Below are 17,622 nucleotides of genomic sequence, written 5' to 3'. Positions count from 1 at the left end.
AAATTTTGTAAAAGCGGCAACGAGGCGCTTTGGTACTCGAAATTGGATCAAGTCCCAACCTAAACAAAACAATCCGGTAAAATCAAATCGACAAATAAGCTAAGTATGTCCCCTCAGAGACTTTGCAAAATGCTGTCATGGTATATCCCAGGATCTAAAGGACAATGAAATCTTTAGTAGCTTTTGAACCTGTTTCAGATATCTCACTGGCCTTGAAACCCAAGGACATTCAAAGCGCCGTACAAAACCGGGGCACCCTGTAATCCCTTAATTGATACTAGAATTGGGGGAGATATTGATATAAAAGAATTGACTAGTTGTATTTGAAGTTATTGATCGCCAAACCCGCAGATTGCGCGAAACGCGCGGAATGCGCGGAATGTGCCTGGGCGAGAAATAAGATACCGTAGAAATTATGGCATGAGATGGCATTGTTCCAGAGCTTGTGGGACAATATAAGTAGGCATTGCACAATCTTTATCAAAATTTAATGTTAAGGATATTTAGAATGTCAACTTAAACCTCCGATTACAAGACCTATGATAGATCTCAGCTCTGCTAGATCTATATGAACCCAATGCAAAGTGTCGAACAATATGGTATGCACAAGAAAACAACCCTATCTGGACTCATTCTAATTCATACCTCACACTCCGTCCCCTCCTAATCCCATTTGTCTCCTCTCCACCCTCCATTTCCTGGGGTTGCGTAGACGCAACATTCTCACTCATCTTCTCCTGCACCGGCGTTCCATTTGCTCCCACGCCATCAATCCGACCTCCCGCTAATCTAGCACTCATCCCCTCCGCAGGCGAAACGTTCTTATACACTCCTCCTCCCGCCATCGCACCCGCAGTAAGCGGGCTAACACTGTTATACTCATAGCCTTGCGGACTTGCATATTGTGGAGCTGGTGTCTGGGGAGTATACGCTGACTGATAGCTCGGACTCGCATTTCCATATCCATTCATAGGGCCCACTCCTCCTCCGGCTTTGTAATCCGTGAAGGGGCCAGCTTTAGGAGCTTCGGAATGTCTTCCTGTGGTAGCTTCTCTCCGCTGTCTCCGACGACGCATGAGGAACCATACTATGAATCCTATAACCAGGAGTCCAGCAATAGCACATCCAACGCCAATTCCTGCTTCTGCACCATTGCTAAGCCCCCCACTTTTCGCAGCCGTGGTCGTTGAGCTCGGAGTAGATGTCGCTGAAGTGGCTGCTGTTGAGCTCGTAGATGTTACTGCCCCAGTAACAGCTGTAGCTGGAACGGTGTATGTAGTCGTCAGCGATCTCGGTGGGGGAGCCTTGAACGTTTCCTGGGTCGGAGAATCGCAATGTATGATCCCATTTGTGACTCCGCAGCAATGCCATGTTTTGGTTGTTTGGTTGTAGACGATATCTGTGAGATCGAGATCGTTGCAGGCGGGGTTACAAGCTTGTGCGGTGAGAGATTGATCGTTGCAGCCTCCGACGTAGTATGTTGATACTACATTTGGGGCTGCGGGTTTCGCGTGTGAGTATTGGCAGAGACCGTCTGCGAGACAGGTATCGCCTACTGCGCAGCACGATGAGAAGTTCTAAGAACCATTAGAGAGGATGGGAATAGAATTGGGGAAAGGAACATACCCCATTAGGCGTGACGATACCGCAAGGTCCACCAGTTGATGTCCGTTCTTGGTTGTCTGCTTTGTAGTAGCATTGTGTTGCAAACAATTGCTGCGCATAGGTGAAATGGGAAGTTGAGGCGATCAAGGCCACGATAGCCAGTATCGAGTGATGCATATTGAGTTACCCAAGCCTCCCTGACCCTCGAACTTATGATACTGTGAAAAGATAGAGATCAAGTTGCAAGATACAATCAATGCAGACAACTCAACAGCGCATTGATCTCATTCTTCCACGTTCTTCGATAGAGGTGAAGATAGAATAGTCTTCGAGCCCGAACCCGAGTCAGAAATCAAAAGAAAGAAACCCACCGGCTGGGCCACCTACGTCTTTATTGCATGCCGTTCATCCCAGTCCACGTATGTTGACATAAAATGGCTGACGGCTCGGGCTTTGGTCAATCAGTTGAAATGGAGTTGCAGGGACCAGAGAAAAGCACATAGAGCTACTCAAAGAACACAGCAATGATTGGTCAAAGAGAGAGGGCTGTGGGGTCTCACTTGGGGAAGGCGCTGCAACTAAAATCTCGCTAATTAACCTTATGTGAGCCCTGCCGCTCTTAGTGCCTGAAAGCTGGGAAAGACTTGAACCCATTACTTCACTCTAGGACTTACACTGAAGAGAGGACTATTCGGTTCTTATTTGAAGAGGACCAAATCCCCGAGCAATACTGTAACTTTTTTCGTTCCTGCTATGTTGCTTCATGGGCAACAAGATGTCAAAAAGAATTATGAAGTGACGTAGTAATTCTTGGCTAAGCCAGATCAGATTCGCTAAGATCTTCCCCTTTTACGAAGGACCCCTGACAGTCAGCTCGCAATCGTGCTCTTCTCGTCTTAGTTTCGAATATGGGAAGACAAGCAAAGGACTACTCAGTTTAGAACAGAAGGGGTATTTTGGGTTGGGTGCATTGCTAGAAGTTCTTCTGAAATCACTATTCAGCTCTCGATTCAACAATGCACACTAGACGGCATATTCAGCAATTCTACGAGAGGGTCATCCGCAGCACTTGCTGCATCGACATTTCGAACATACACACATTCTGTAGGAAGTAGCCAAGTGACTTTAAACAAACGGTGAGCACAATGTTGCCCAAACTCCCAACTTTTTATTCTACATAGCTGTACATATAACCGCCCTGGTATCCTTTATTTCTTCTTTCCATGAATGCCAACATCTAGACCTCCGATCGCCCACGCTGCGCAGAAAACACCAACGAAGGCCGTGAAGATGACAAGAGGCTTCCTGAAGCCCGCGAGGAAGGGATAATCATATGTGACGATGAGCTCCCGATCCCGGAAGTCATCGACAATGTTGATTGCAGTGAGGGTCAGTGCCGTACGGCCGGTTGTGTCCATGAATGTACGGTGTAATGTTACTTCAGCGCCGACGAGAGGTACGGTGGTGCTGTATTGTACGTTCCTGAGATTGTTAGTTGGAATTTCAATGCTGGCAAAGAATACTTACTCGGCTCCCTCTGGAAGGATGACGCGCAGCTCAATGTGCTCATATGACACACCTTCGGGCTGCTTGGGTCCTTCTAGAAATGGGACGTTCAACACATAGCCTTGTCCAGTCTTCAACTTGCGGAGAAACTTTTTCAGATCAGCATTCCATCCTACGCGGAATGGATAGTTCCAGCCCCCGAAGATAGGATATCTGGGCTTGATTTCGAGATTGGCTTCGCGCTTGTTGCTTCTAAATCTGGATGTCGAAACGTTTCCGATAACATCTGTGAAATATGGGTCCTGGCTGCCAACTCTCAGTGGGAACTTGAGCTCCTTAATTGCAGTACTAGGTGGGCTGTAGTACTGTTGAGAAGCCCATTGGACCCTGTCGAAGTTCTTGGAGAGATTCGCAGCATGATTGTGAAGTGTGAAACGGTCCTCGAATGCGATATTTCCTCCCCAATGACTGACTTCGATATCTCTCTCAAGTCGCGAAACGTGGATCACAGGCTTCGTGAATTCGTATCTGACCTTCACTGGCTCGACTGCACCAGCTGGAAGCTCTCCAAATGATCCATAGGTAAACTTCGCGCCTTGTTTCTGTGGCGACTCTGATTCTCCTTTGGATCCAGGGACAATGGTATATTCTGGCACATTTGTGCTTGGGAACTTGACTTCGGTTTTTTGCTTTAGGGTCACATAGGTTGAAGGACAGTAGGCCGAGAATGTGTAAACCAAGTATTGACTTTCTTGTTGTCCAACGTGTTTAGGGAGGGGCTCGAGCGCAGAGAGGTATGAATAAGAAATACCCAAAGTTTGTTGTGTTTTCGGGGCGAGAGGTTTAGGGAGACGAATGCGGTAGAATTGGGTATCACTTGCGGATAATTAGCTGGGTAAATTGCATTGCGTGTTGTAAGTCCAACATACCTCTCCGAGTCAAATTCGACAGCTTCCGCGTCGAACAGTCCAGCATCTGGGTCTTTTCTGTCTTTCACTTCCAAGCCCCCAATTGTTGCCATCTGCTGAGATGTGAATGGAATGAAGTATTCATCCTGGGCATCTTTGGCCGTGTTCTCTATCAGCACGTTGATCTGTTCCTTTGGATAGCTCTTTTCGAGATTGATGATATGCACAAGATTGACATTCTTGAAGTTTTGTGGCGGTTTGAAGTTCGAAGGTAAAATCAATCGCGATGTGAGTGGTTTCGTCAAGTTGCCCTTCTCTGCGCAGAGAACTGTCGAAGCAAAGGAGAGGACGGCAGCCGCAGTCGCCAACAACTTCATTTTGAGGGTAGCTGGCAGTCCAGCTCGAGAATCGAATTGGCCACGAAAAATGGTCCCCGCGAAGCTGGGACAATGTTGGCAGAAGCACAAGACACAAGATTAGTCGACTTGAAGCTTACGTTGCTTCCTCAAAGTGTCCTTACCGTGCCAAGTGATCGGAGGTATTGGCATGACTAGGATCATGACTAAGCCACGCCAAGGGTAATCGCTTTTTCGCTTAGCCCCGCCATGTTCTGAACTGACGGAGCTGAGCTATCAAAATCATTCTCAACATTCACCCTTTCGTCCCACCGCTCCTATATAAGTCTTAAGCACAGTAACGACTGTGCCCCTTTTTGTAACGCCAAACACAGAGCTCTCTCAATAAGAATCTGCCAAAATGGTTGGACTTGGCCCTGTAAGTTCTTTGAACCCCTCCTTCCTCTTTTCAATATCTGGGTCGCGTTCAAACAGACAATTGCTTCTGCACAATGGACCTCCGGATCTGTGGTTATGTGATAAAGTCTTTTGTAGACGTCAATGGCTAACATATTTCAAGAGAAAACCGCCGTCCCGAAAGGGTAAAATTGTCTTCATAATTGTGACTGTTCTGTGTGGTTGTTATTGCTGTTGTTGCTCAACGAATTTCCAATGTCCAAGTGGCCGCTGGACATTCACCGAACTTGTTATTCGCGAAGGCTTTCCAGCCTCGTTGTTGATAGTAAACCAAATCCGACAGCGGATGGCTGCTTTGGAAACCATCTCCGACCCATAATCATCCACGACCACTTCTACAATTGGATTCTTCAAGATGGCACACTCCCTACAACAAGAAGATTTGAGATCGAACATGCTTCCCGAAGGTTCATTGACCCCCATGCGCGTTTTTACCTCAGTCCTCAATATACCGTCATCGGCACACTGCGCTCCGGAGTTGTCTCACCTCAACCCGGCGGAAATGTCTCACGGAAAGATGGGGAATACAACTCTCCTCATGCTCGAGTGTTGTACGACATGCTTGGCGTTGCACAATTTTCCGCATCATAAGATTGAGAAAAAGCAATCTGTGGAACACACCGCCGTCACGTGGACACAGCCGTGTTCACCCTGCAAACACCCCTCATATCATATTCACTTTCAGTTCTTTGTTAATTCAGTTGAATATCTGTGAAAATGCTAACATACACTGCAGGCTCTATGGCCGATGTGCCAAAGGACTTGATGCAGGAAATCAAGCGCCTTGAGGAGTTATTTACTGTCGATACAACCAAGTTGAAAGCTATTACCGACCACTTTGTCAAGGAACTTGAGAAAGGTATCTATCACGCCACTTTTTAAAATATAGTACTAACAGGAACAGGCCTCAGCGTCGAGGGTGGAAGTATTGTAAGATTCCCTCGATAATTCAAACACTTCAAGCTAATAAGCTACAGCCAATGAACCCCACATGGTGCATGGCGTTCCCTACTGGTTATGAGACTGGAACATATCTTGCTCTGGATATGGGTGGCACCAACTTGCGAGTTTGCGAGATTGTCTTGACTGACGAGAAATCCGAATTCGACATCATCCAATCCAAATACCGCATGCCCGAGGAATTGAAGTCTGGTACCTCTGAGGAATTGTGGGAGTACATCGCCGATTGCCTCCAACAGTTCATTGAGTCCCACCATGCTGGCCAAAAGCTCGAGAGTCTTCCTCTTGGTTTCACTTTCTCTTACCCCGCCACCCAAGATTACATAGACCACGGTGTTTTGCAACGATGGACTAAGGGCTTCGACATTGATGGTGTTGAGGGCAAGAATGTTGTTCCCATGTTTGAGGCTGCTATTGCTAAGAGAGTGAGTCAAACCCCTTTTCTATCCTGTCTCTTCATTCTAACACGTGACAGGGAGCACCCATCAAGCTTACGGCCCTGATCAATGATACCACTGGTACTTTGATCGCTTCCGCCTACACTGATACCAAGATGAAGATTGGATGTATCTTCGGAACAGGTTGCAATGCAGCTTACATGGAGAATTGCGGGTCGATTCCCAAGCTTGCTCATATGAACCTGCCTCCCGACACTCCAATGGCCATCAACTGCGAATGGGGTGCTTTCGACAACGAGCACAAAGTCCTGCCACGTACTCCTTACGACATCATCATCGACAAGGATTCTCCACGTCCTGGTCAACAAGCTTTCGAGAAGATGATTGCTGGTCTCTACCTTGGCGAGCTTTTCCGTTTGGTTCTCGTTGACCTCCACGACAACAAGGAAGTCCACATCTTCGAAGGCCAAAACATTGATAAGCTCCGCAAAGCTTATACCCTTGACTCCTCCTTCCTTTCCCTGGTTGAAGAGGATCCCTTTGAGAACTTGTCCGAGACAGGTGATCTCTTCCAGAACAAGCTTGGAATCACTACAACCCACCCCGAGTTGGAGCTTATCCGCCGCCTTGCGGAGCTCATCGGTACCCGCGCCGCTCGCCTATCCTCTTGTGGTGTAGCTGCCATCTCCAAGAAGAAGGGCTACGAAACCTGTCACGTTGGAGCCGACGGATCCGTCTTCAACAAGTACCCCCACTTCAAGCAACGTGGCGCTCAAGCTCTGCGTGAGATCTTGGACTGGCCCGCTAAGAAGAGCTCCAAGGAGGAAGACCCCATTGAAATCTTGGCCGCTGAGGATGGTTCCGGTGTTGGTGCCGCATTGATTGCCGCACTCACACTTAAGCGTGTCAAGGAGGGCAACATGGCAGGTATCCTGCACCCAGAGAACTACAAGTAAATTACTTCTTGCAGGATTCTATGAATGACATATGGGTAGAGAAAAGGAATGACTCAAGATCGAAATTTGCTTCTACACTGAACTCTCGTTCTCGTACACGATTTTTAGACTCAAGTGTATTTAGCTTAGTCTTGCAAGCATGGCTTTACAACAGCTCCTGCTATCCTTTTTCTGTGAACGCCGTCTAATGCAGGGTATCATAATGTTTCGTTCTTCGTCTCGTTCATATTCACCATACGACTTCCGCTAGCCCCAGCTTTTTTATCCCAAGAATGTGCATATAGGTAGTCGATACTTGTCCAGTGTCCAGTATCTTCTCCTCACGCCCTTCCACTCACCCTCACCCTCCTTCTCCATACCTTCAACCGGAACCTCAACATCAGTCCAGTCGACATCCATGCCCGCATCACATAGATCCAACTCAGCAACCCTACAATAGACATCATAACAGACTCTCCTATCTGCACCCAGTCCATTGAAGAATCCAAACCTTCCGTCGCCATCAAGTAGCCCGGGCACAAGCTCCGTGAAGAAGTGTTTCAACTGCGAATAATCCTCTCCAAAGGTATCAAAGTATATCGCATCAAACACCTCTCCTTCCTCCAACAACTTCGGACAAACATCCTGCCACTTGCCCGCATGAACCGTATACTTCCCACCCTCCGGCGCACTCTCTTCCCACGCTTTCCCAAAGTCCGACCCCTCCTCAGATAATTTCTCCAACACAGCCGGATGCGCCTCGACGATATGATGGCTCTTCGGCTTCGTATCCCTGAACATCCTATCCACGATCCCCATCCCAAACCCAATATTCAGGACCCTAGCACCAGGCTTCAGATCCGGGATCAAGAGATCAACAGTCTTCCGCATGATACCCGTCTCCCACGCCATCATAACCCCATTCGCGTCCCCATCCAGCAATTTATCGTCCTCGAATTTCAGCTTGCTGTTCAGGTAGTCTTCAGAATTAACATCCCTCTTCTCTTCTCTCCCCAACTCAATCTCTTCCGCTGGTCCAACCGCCACTTCATGCTCCTGCATCTCTCCATTCGTCCCATTCTCCCCATTCTCTCCAACCTCCATCTCTACCTCATCCTCATCCTCACCCCCCTCACCCCCCTCACCCCCCTCACTCCCCTCACTCCCCAGCGCTTCCCACCCCCCCATCAACCCCAGCAGCACCTCCGCCCTCACCCCCGCATTAACAACACACTCATACAAGCCCCTCCCCCTCTCCCCCAGTCTCCACGCCACACACCCCGGCGTCTCATTCTCCTCATCCAAATCATTCCAAATCGCGCCCGCCAGGAACAATTCCCTAACAACCTCTTCCGCGGCCGCGATATCGGCGTCGGGCTCGAAGCAGGAGGCGATCGCGGCGTGGAGGGGCGTCGTGCCGGTTTCGGGGTCGCGGACGGAAGCAGCGCCGGCGGTGCGGAGGAGGGGGAGGAGGAGCGGGAGGTTGTGGGTTGAGGCGTGGAGGAGGATGGTTTGCGTTGTGAGGGAGAGGGTTGGGGTTGTGAAGGCTGGGTCGTCCATTTTTGTGGTTTGGGTGGGAGGTTTGAGAGAGCTTTGGGGGTTTTTTTTGGAGGGGTTGATGGATTGGGTTAGTGTGGGTTAAATGTGGGGAATTGAGCTGGGCAATGGTGTGGGTTTTCGATGTCAGGTCTAGGATTCCCATAATGGAAGCTCGAAAATTATGGAATTATATGGATGGTCGAGGAGTGTGGAATTAGGAAAGTGACTGGAGGAGTTCTGTGTACCGAGCATGGAAAAGGTGCATCTCATGCGAATGAAATCCAATCAACAGACATATCTCATAGATCCTCACTTTATCATTCATTACCAGCCCTATTCCTCGGAAAGTACAGAAACTAAGAGTGTACCACCTGTTCGCAAGGACTCAACACCTCTCCTCGCCATACTCAACATCCCAATCCAGCTTATTCATCCTCCGCCTCGCCTTCGCACACAACCTAATCCTACCCATCCTCGACACCTCGTCAATCTCCGTGGTATACATGATCCACCGCTTCGTAGCAAGAGCTCTCTCCAGCTCCGGCCCCGAATACGCAGCCATATTAGGACCAAGGACCTCCAACATCGCCCCCGCCAGATCAACAACAGCCCGGTACGAGTTCATAGACCTCTTCTTACGGAGAAGCTCGCAGTTATGCTGTGCGTCCATCCATGCGGTGTAAGTGCCTAGTATCCAGACCCCGAGAGCACACCACGTAACGAATGTCTACAGCGCAGACACGCCCCATTGATAGCTGTGATCCTGCGTATGCACGCAGAATGTCGGCGGCGCATAGACATCTGACAGGTTTCCGTGCAAGAGTTCCAACGCCTGCAATGTATCAATATTGAGGGTATATTTGATCAACGTATCGTCCGGGAAAGCGATGTACGGTTCTTGTTTGGGCACGTATCCGCTCATCAGATCCACTAGGGTTGGGATCGCGATCACGAATGCAGCTGAGAGGAAAGCCCATAGCATGATGAGTCGCGGGCGGAGGCCTGGCAAGTAGAAGAATGCCTGCATGGTGATCCAGAGAGTCTGGACGTCGCACGGTTGGATCGTTAATGTGGAGTAGAGCGCAAAGCTGACTGGCGTCCTTTCCATGGTTCGCATCAACATAGCAGTGATGCTCAAGTATGAAACGTATGCCATGATCGTCTGGACGACTCGTCCACCAACATTGAACCCTACGTCGAGGAATTTCGCTTGAGTCATGGTATAGTTACCAAGCACGACGCTGAATTGGAACACATTTGAAGGTTCCTCTGTACAGTCTACGACATGACCGAAATTAAAGGCCTCGTTGAACCCAAAGTATACTGCGCAACATATGGTAATTCCAAGGACGACCATAGCGATCTGGTTGAAAGCTCTATGACATTTCTTGCGCTTTGCGGCAGCGAAAGACTTCGGTGGCAAGTAGTCATTGTCGTCGCCGAGTAAACGTTCTTTCGACATGTCGAATCTAGACTGCATGGTGAGTAACGAGGCGTCGTCAACTGAATATAGCAACTCCGGCTTGCGGGTTGCTGTGGCTTCAGACATGTCGAATAGTGCAATCAGATATCGTGAGAAATCAGCCTATACTTCAAGAAGTAGAACGCGGAAAGAAAAATTGTCGAAGTAGAAAAAGACCTCCTGTCCTCATTTTACAATTTTTGTACTGTACTACCGCTGTACCAAAGTCGCGACGAGTATTGGATGAATCGGTTTTGATGTTTGCTACTTGTTTTGTGGCTGGTTCAACGGTTGCGGAAACGTACAGCAAAATTCAAATCCCGATTATCTCGAAGCTGTGTAACAACACTCAGATGCGAATCTAAGTGGCTACTCTCAATGACGCATCTCTAAACGGATTTTCTCGCGAACATCAGTTGTATAAACTCGTGCTGCAAGAACATCACATGCAGCCGAAGCTTGTCCACTGAGACATGTTCGCGAGATTCGATGTGCAGCAATCCGGAGCAAACATCACGAAAGCTACGAGAGGCTGATTCCGCATCCGATTGGGGCCAGATTACTGGCAGAGCTGTGCGGAATGCCCATTCTACCAACAAGGCTGGTAAAAAAGTTGAAAAGCTGAGAGAAGTGACTTCTATCATAAGCAAGACAAGGCAGACTTGCCAATTCCTTGTGTTACAATGGCGCACAGAAACAACTCAGGGCTGAACATAACTCAAAAAGCCTCCAAAAAAGGATTCAATAACCCAACTGCCAAAAAGAAAGGACCACAGTCTAGAAAGATCGAGGCACATATTCCTTCAAAGGAGCAGAGCTGCATACTAGACGATGGGATATTATCATGGTCCCCAGGTCTCTAGGACACTGGTCCATCATGCTGCATTGCTAGAAGCACTCAAAGTAATAGACGACTTTGCACCAAGGATTGACTTCCATGAGAAGGGAGCCGACGAAGGTTTTTTTTAGGAGAACATTGATCGGTGGCGGCTTCGTACTATGTGTCGTTGAAAAACAAGTCGAAGGTTGATCGAGGCGTCGAAATCTCCGATGAAACGCAGAAGAAATCTGCCTATTCTTTCTCGAAGCTGCGTCTTCACTTCAACTTCCTAAACTATATCCGAGCAACGAAGTGCTTCTTGGACCAATCTTTCAAGTCTTTTACTCGTATACACTTCTCAAAACTAAAGATTTCTCTCATAAAACGAAATTCAAGAACAAAGGCATAGACATGTAGCGGCGTTGGAGTTCTCGAGCACTGACTCGAGTATCACGCTTTCCTCAACTTACACACGATCAACACACTGGTGTCCAAACTCCTTGCATGAATTTATCATGAGACCGGAAGCCATTCTCTGCTCCTCTACTTGTCAAGGCATGATTATAAGTCTTCAAATAGCAGCGCCAAGGAGCCAAAGGAACCCATCACGTGATTCGGACCCCAATCCATCCAGACTCGGACCATTATTTTAGAGGCTCTCGTATCCTCCTGACGTAGAAGGATGTTTCACTCATCCTATCGGCCGCTTCAAGAGGCTCAATACCAGAATAGTCTGAGCCTAGCTAAGACGTGACATGGAAACTGATTTCGGACTGTTGCTGACTTATCAACTTGACAGCTGAATAGTGAGCCGTCTGGGTAGAATTGTTCTCGGCCGAAAAGCTCAGTGAGATAGTGGTCTTCCAGATCTTTCGATGAGTGGAGAATATTGGTGGATGTTATTCGGAAGCTACTAGGCTCCACGAAGAATCTTGGATAGACAGACAGGATGCTTAGAAGAGTTGAGCTCCCACGTGGTTCCCACAGCTCTAGATCCTTCTCTCTGAAGTCTCCACGTGGGAAATTCCTGAAATGTATTGACGAATGTAGGTTCTAGCTTGGGGAAAGCTGGATGAGTCAAGCTTGGACCAGATGTTGCTGCAGTGATCGGGTCCTTTGCTCCTGGAGTCGGCCGCTGGATCCTTCCTTTTTCAGCAAGACATGCTTGAGGAACGTCACGTGTGTAGCGGGAATGGCTTCAGCGTAGTATCGTTCTGGAAGCTGAACTTGCGTTCTTCGGACCGACATTGCGTGCTTGTGGCGTGCTATCGCCTTGTGCAACTTCTCTTCGAGAGCTCTGAAGGAATGAAAACTTGCTCTGGTTGTTGATAGAGGTATCCACTGTACTTTCATCCTTCGAATGAGTCCATGGGAATCCGGAGAGCCAAGAAGAGTTGGGGATACATAGCAACAGCTGTTCATGGCATAAATGTCTCCACACCGAGGTCGTCTTCCCAAATCCTACTCTCATACTGCTCCATATTCTGAAGGACGGGTCAGTGCTAACTCCAAGAAGCAATTTTCGAGACCAGTATCGTGGACTCAACATCCACCTGCCTGGAAAGCTTAAGCCTCTTATTTTCCCAAATAACGAGCCATGCTAAGCATAGTGATCCTTCGTCGAAGTGAAATATGCATCAATAATCACATTGGCGTGAGCGTGGAAATTGGTTCCCGGGCCAAGACGTCGAAAACGTGCTCTTGATATTGCTGTAGCTGCATTAGTCTCAAGATGAAATCTTCAGAACCCCTCCCAATCACTTACCAGACTTTTATCACCCCTCTGTAGAGCCCTGATAACGCTGGCCATGAGGATATATCTCCATATTTCGACCGGCATCACCGACTATCACAGTCTCCTCCCATTCTACCCACACGTGACAGTGACCGCAACATCTTCTCTTTCCAGCATCGTGAAGAATAAACACACCGGACGAAATCCTCCATCATGTGGAGACCCAGCTCGCTGGTTGTGACATGGCGCCGGCGTTCCCAGACTCCTTTTTCAGTCTGCCTTAGCACTCGTCCGTAGAGGTAGCTTGCCACTGGAATGGAAACCCACGCGATTCCCACGCCAGCTGGCATCACCCAAGCAGAGGAACGAAGCTATCACCGTCGGAGAGTTGTTGTCTTCCAGCGACGCTGTCTCGGTGTATTTCCACACGATCAGAAAAAGTCGAGCGGATTGAAGGATGGAGGTCACTTGGTACCTTATGAGGTCGATGCGGCTCTCAGGATCGTGACTTGGATCGCTTACGATAACCTACTCTCTTGGGACATGCTAAAAATGGGGGCAAACAATGCACCGGGCCTCGCTGGCCAATGAGCCTCCTCTCGCTGGGCTGGCCGGACATCCCCAAACCCCACAGCCTTCTTTCCCGCTTCAGTGCAGCATCGCATGCGTGAATGCTTCCATGCTTCACTCTTCAGCCCGCCGCGCTGGACGATCATCACAGATCAACCAGCTTAATGCGCCCTGTGCTATCCTGACAGGCTGCATCGTGGACACCATGACATATCTTCGGGTTCGTCCAACGTCAGTGGCTCTGTCCGTCAATTTGATGTTTCTGACGTGTCTCCATTGTTTCGAGTTGATCGCAGCAGCGAGACGTTGCGAGAGAGAAAGCGAGGAGGCTCGGGTTTGGTGAAGAGAGAGCCGTGAAACTCGAAGCAACTCGCAAAACCACCAAACATCTACTCTGAGAACGCGGGAGTTTCGCAATCAGGCCAATGGGTTGGATACAGTGCAGTATGGTCCAGTACAGTACACCCATTCGAGTGCAGTGCCGTATCAATGCCTAATTGCAGAGCATTACCATTGCTGGCTGGCAGCACGGTATTCACTCACGCCTCTCTGTCTATCCCCCACCACTCCATCAATGGTCACTCACATATCCCTGTTATTCCCTTGGATCCCTTCCCTTCTATGATTGTTCTTCCTCAGCCTGAACGAGCAAGCGCAGTCCTTGTCCTGTCCTTGTCCTGCCCTGCCCTCGATCCATATCCATTCCCGATTGCTCCGTCCCATCAGTGATGAGTGGTAAAGAGCCTAATCAGGAAGGATGATCTCGCAAGATCCCTTTAGGCGGCGCAGTCCACCCCAAGTACGATGCAGCCTGCCGAAGTTCAACCATGCCTCATTGCTTCTAGTCAGAAGTCAGAGATGACTACAAGGGCACTGCAGGCTTCGGCGTTCCATCAGATTGTCGTTCACCCATCCCTGTTCAGCCGTGCGAGCCTTAATATTCCCCCGAGGAACCTCTTCCTACTTCCCACACTTATCCACCGAATGGGGATTCTAATCCCATCTTCAAATACACCCTTCCCCTTCGAAACTGGACACCTTTTCCTCACACTCTGCTCTTCACCTTCAGCATTCATCATTGTGCTCGCGACCACCTCGACTTTTTTTTGCTGAGGTTTCTCGTTGTGTTGGGAATTTACGTTGGGACGATCAACTCGCCTCGGCCAAACGAGACTGGCGTCGACACGCACGTGATCATTCGGGGGTCCGTTGGGGTCTATCTGGTATCTTCCTGGAAGAGGTAAACCATCACCAACATGGACGACTACAGACCTCAAGACGAGTACTTCGAGTGGGATGATATTATGGTCTACAAAGGGCCAACGGGGGACTACGATAACCTTCACGACTCCAAGATCTCAGGATATCCCAAAACTCTCGGTCGTTCATTCGATGTGGACAGCTCGGACAGCGTTGGGGAAGACTTTGCTTGGAGTGATGTTAGCTCACTCAGCACGACACCCTCAAGTTTGTCTTCCACCGACAGCCTATCATTGTGCTCTTTGAAAGAGGACAAGACCGACGCCGAAATAGACTTTCCGTCCTACGATGATGCCACCACATGTCAATCCTGCGTCACCATCAGCATTGATGCTGCGCTCGCGCTCACGGCACCGCCTTCTCCAATCCTGGAGCCGGTGTCCGATCCTCTGACTGGGGCGTTGGAAGATGGAGAACCATTATCGAGGACCGTATCACGTGGCGAGATCCATGTGGGTGCCAGAGATGACTTTGCGCTGAACATTCAACCATTTAGGAATGTGAATTATCTCACCCATGACTGGTGTGAAGAGGACATTCCAAGTACCTGGAGGTACGTGGTATCGAGGAGATCGGACTGGGCGGAGACGGCTACGAGGAGGAAGTCAATCTGGAAACCATTCAACAATATTCCCAGGTATGAAAACGCCCTATGGAGATCTTGGGCTCAACGAAGATTTCAACTTAAGACCGTATCTCCAGATGTCATTAATTGGTAAGTGGTCACTTGTCCTCCTCTAGGTATTCTCCGCTTACACTCAATAGGATGAAGTCATCCGATGAAACAACTCTCTACGGTCCGTTCATGATGACGGCCGATGAGTTCGCACCAGCAACCTCAGTTCTTGCAGACTGTGGTCGAAAAACCAAACTCCGAAGCAAGAAAGCTTCTAAACCACTCCTTAAGCGACCAGCAATGTCCGAAATCTTGCTCCGAGGATCTATCCCAACTTTCCTATCCACTCGCCGCAGCAAAGGCGAAACTCACCAAACAGCTTTCCAAGCAAAGCCCAGCTATGACCCCTCAGTAGCATGCCCCGGCATTTCTGCTTCTCAATTCCAGGAAATGACCTCCGTGGCGCGCGGCAAACTCGGACTTCTCCGCGCCAAAAAATCCGTTCGCTTCCTAAATGAAGTCGAACAATACGAAATTATCAAAGTGCGCGTGAGTTCCAAGAACAGACGCACATTAAAGAAAGTCGCTTCCACGACTCTCGATAAGGCAGCTTATAACCTGCCTGCTCCGATCAAGACTGTCAACCACTGGAACCCGGACAGTCTCTGGTCTTATAACCCTGACAACTCTCCCGAAAAGGAGATCTCAGACGAACCATGGATGGGAATCATCGGCGAAGATGAAGATGCCACTCTATGCCCAGCTCCGATCCGTATCCACAAACAATTCCCCGCGGTCCCCGACCCACCGCCTCGCTCCAAGCACCACGCGCGTAAAGCGGCGATCTCGTCCATCGGCCACGGCTCGCTGGAGAAACATCTCAGCAACCTCAAATACGAAGAGGAAGTGGAAGATGAGCTCGACTACCTGATCGCGATCGCGTCGCCGCAAGGCTCGCTCAGTCCCCCGACGTCGGACTCCTCTTCGAGTAACAGCAGTAGTTCGGAAGAGAGTCTCGAGTTCGTGTCGGATGAGGATGAGTTCCCGTTCTTCGGGACGGGCGATATTGCGGATGAGAAGGCGAGGATGGGGATTAGGGGGATCGGGGTCAGGATTGTGAATGGGGAGGAGAATGAGGTGGAGAGGGAGTTGTATCGTGAGATGGAGGAGTATGATTTGGTGCTTGGTTGAAGGAGTGAAATTTGATACCCGGTGTGTGTGTGTGTGTTATTAGGTTATAACATGGATTACAATACAATACAATACAAGACATATTAGTTTACATTATTGCCTTTCCCATGTGTTTATCATTCCTCTGATGCGATGTCCCATCTCCTCCTTTCTCCACACCGTTTCCCTACCTACTCTTCACTTCTACAAAATCTATACAACAAAGTTTCCGTTGCGTTCCGCACACGTCGCTTAATTCCCACTAATGTGTTTACATAGCAAGCTTGAAGTTTTAAGTTTTCGTTGCACAACGACGTCGCTTGCCCCTATTTTTCACTACAAACAGTCTATTTATACTGCACTAAAAGATTTCGTTGCGTTACGTGTCGCTTGATTCACTTGACCGCGTGTAAAAAAGGGGCACGTTTTCAAAGGAGGTCAACCATGTGCTTTAAATGATCGCTAGCAACCCGGAAGTAACAGTGCATCTGCTGGAATGAACTAAGGTACCATCTTTCCTTTATTTTTGAAAAATAATAAGGAACCTTGTTCGTTTCTTACACGCATACGTCTGGGCGGTAATCGAGTCTACGTGTAAGAAGCGTCTATACATACAACGTGAACGGAGAAAGTACCTAGGTAGGTAGGTAGGTAGGTATTGCTCATTTTGCTTATTTCGGGATTTTCTAACGATAGGTAGTAGGGAACGGGTGCGTCGAAGCGAGGTATGCTGTTGGCGAAGATGCTGAGAGGCGAAGGAGGAGGGTATGTTGATCGATGGATGATGGAGAAGGTAGGTAGGTACAATAGTAAATAGCGCGGGAAAGTTGCGGTGTGACGGTACTCCTCAGGGCAGAAGATCTGTTGACTAACTGAGAAGGCAAGTGAGTGATGATAGGGTACGTAAGTATATTGTATACCTACTGTTTCAAAAAATGCCGAGAACTTGCAAAGTTCCAAATTATCAAGGAAAATGGGTTCTTACAGACAGACTATTTGAATTAGCTTTAACAGAAAGCACAAGGCTGATAAAATAAGCGAAAACGAAAGGCTGAGGAAAATCGCCGAAGAAGGGCTGTGTGTTATTGGTTGAGGGAGGAAATGGGGGATAAATCGCCGAAGAATATCTTTTTGTTTATTGGTACAGCGATGAAGCGAGCAGGTATATGAGGATTGAGTGAATGGAGGGATCAGTGGATGAGGAAGGGACGGGAAGGAGGGAGGAGGGAGGAGGGAGGTCAGGTGATAAGAACTCACGTGAGCTAGGTATGAATAATCGGGCCCCCTGGATTGTGATTCCTCTCCCTCAATTTGAGGTTCTCGTTA

General features: G+C 48.7%; 7 protein-coding genes across 7 annotated transcripts; 2 read left to right on the top strand and 5 right to left on the bottom strand.

The window, feature by feature from the left end:
• Window positions 1-503: 503 nt before the first annotated feature.
• Window positions 504-2,145, bottom strand: LY89DRAFT_717266 (uncharacterized protein; the record flags this gene model as incomplete). The annotated part of the gene is made up of 3 exons (XM_018218335.1): window positions 1,627-2,145; window positions 646-1,577; window positions 504-537 (listed from the first exon to the last, which is right to left on the bottom strand). Exons 1-3 carry the CDS (start codon window positions 1,780-1,782, stop codon window positions 504-506), a joined length of 1,122 nt encoding a protein of 373 aa, XP_018073063.1. The 5' UTR covers window positions 1,783-2,145.
• Window positions 2,146-2,813: 668 nt separating this feature from the next.
• LY89DRAFT_696199 (oligosaccharyltransferase alpha subunit) lies at window positions 2,814-4,396 on the bottom strand (the record flags this gene model as incomplete). The annotated part of the gene is made up of 3 exons (XM_018216810.1): window positions 2,814-3,087; window positions 3,133-3,987; window positions 4,041-4,396. 3 exons carry the CDS (start codon window positions 4,394-4,396, stop codon window positions 2,814-2,816), a joined length of 1,485 nt encoding a protein of 494 aa, XP_018073062.1.
• Window positions 4,397-5,763: 1,367 nt separating this feature from the next.
• Window positions 5,764-7,276, top strand: LY89DRAFT_502572 (uncharacterized protein). Its single transcript, XM_018207977.1, has 2 exons — window positions 5,764-6,216; window positions 6,267-7,276. Exons 1-2 carry the CDS (start codon window positions 5,812-5,814, stop codon window positions 7,143-7,145), a joined length of 1,284 nt encoding a protein of 427 aa, XP_018073061.1. The 5' UTR covers window positions 5,764-5,811; the 3' UTR covers window positions 7,146-7,276.
• LY89DRAFT_502650 (S-adenosyl-L-methionine-dependent methyltransferase) lies at window positions 7,259-8,718 on the bottom strand. The gene is made up of 2 exons (XM_018207979.1): window positions 8,429-8,718; window positions 7,259-8,230 (listed from the first exon to the last, which is right to left on the bottom strand). Exon 2 carries the CDS (start codon window positions 8,226-8,228, stop codon window positions 7,407-7,409), a length of 822 nt encoding a protein of 273 aa, XP_018073060.1. The 5' UTR covers window positions 8,229-8,230; window positions 8,429-8,718; the 3' UTR covers window positions 7,259-7,406.
• Window positions 8,719-9,372: 654 nt separating this feature from the next.
• Window positions 9,373-10,363, bottom strand: LY89DRAFT_502820 (uncharacterized protein). The gene has a single exon (XM_018207980.1). It carries the CDS (start codon window positions 10,210-10,212, stop codon window positions 9,391-9,393), a length of 822 nt encoding a protein of 273 aa, XP_018073059.1. The 5' UTR covers window positions 10,213-10,363; the 3' UTR covers window positions 9,373-9,390.
• A 2,248-nt stretch (window positions 10,364-12,611) lies between these two features.
• Window positions 12,612-13,137, bottom strand: LY89DRAFT_502645 (uncharacterized protein). Its single transcript, XM_018207978.1, has 2 exons — window positions 12,711-13,137; window positions 12,612-12,655 (listed from the first exon to the last, which is right to left on the bottom strand). Exon 1 carries the CDS (start codon window positions 13,028-13,030, stop codon window positions 12,785-12,787), a length of 246 nt encoding a protein of 81 aa, XP_018073058.1. The 5' UTR covers window positions 13,031-13,137; the 3' UTR covers window positions 12,612-12,655; window positions 12,711-12,784.
• A 1,369-nt stretch (window positions 13,138-14,506) lies between these two features.
• On the top strand, window positions 14,507-16,317 carry LY89DRAFT_732255 (uncharacterized protein; the record flags this gene model as incomplete). Its single annotated transcript, XM_018219663.1, has 2 exons — window positions 14,507-15,225; window positions 15,276-16,317. 2 exons carry the CDS (start codon window positions 14,507-14,509, stop codon window positions 16,315-16,317), a joined length of 1,761 nt encoding a protein of 586 aa, XP_018073057.1.
• Between the last annotated feature and the right edge of the window lie 1,305 nt (window positions 16,318-17,622).

Source organism: Mollisia scopiformis, assembly GCF_001500285.1.
Source record: "Mollisia scopiformis unplaced genomic scaffold LY89scaffold_9, whole genome shotgun sequence".
NCBI lineage: Eukaryota > Fungi > Ascomycota > Leotiomycetes > Helotiales > Mollisiaceae > Mollisia > Mollisia scopiformis.
The sequence above is the reverse complement of the archived record's forward strand: the minus strand, read 5'-3'. Positions and strand labels throughout refer to the sequence as shown.

Coding starts and splice junctions, on each gene's coding strand:
- LY89DRAFT_502645 (XM_018207978.1), bottom strand. CDS start 13,030: ATGCCAGCTGGCGTGGGAATCGCGTGGGTTTCCATTCCAGTGGCAAGC.
- LY89DRAFT_502572 (XM_018207977.1), top strand. CDS start 5,812: ATGAACCCCACATGGTGCATGGCGTTCCCTACTGGTTATGAGACTGGA. Junction 6,217..6,266: donor AGGCTGCTATTGCTAAGAGA/GTGAGTCAAACC, acceptor AACACGTGACAG/GGAGCACCCATCAAGCTTAC.
- LY89DRAFT_502820 (XM_018207980.1), bottom strand. CDS start 10,212: ATGTCTGAAGCCACAGCAACCCGCAAGCCGGAGTTGCTATATTCAGTT.
- LY89DRAFT_502650 (XM_018207979.1), bottom strand. CDS start 8,228: ATGGAGGTTGGAGAGAATGGGGAGAATGGGACGAATGGAGAGATGCAG.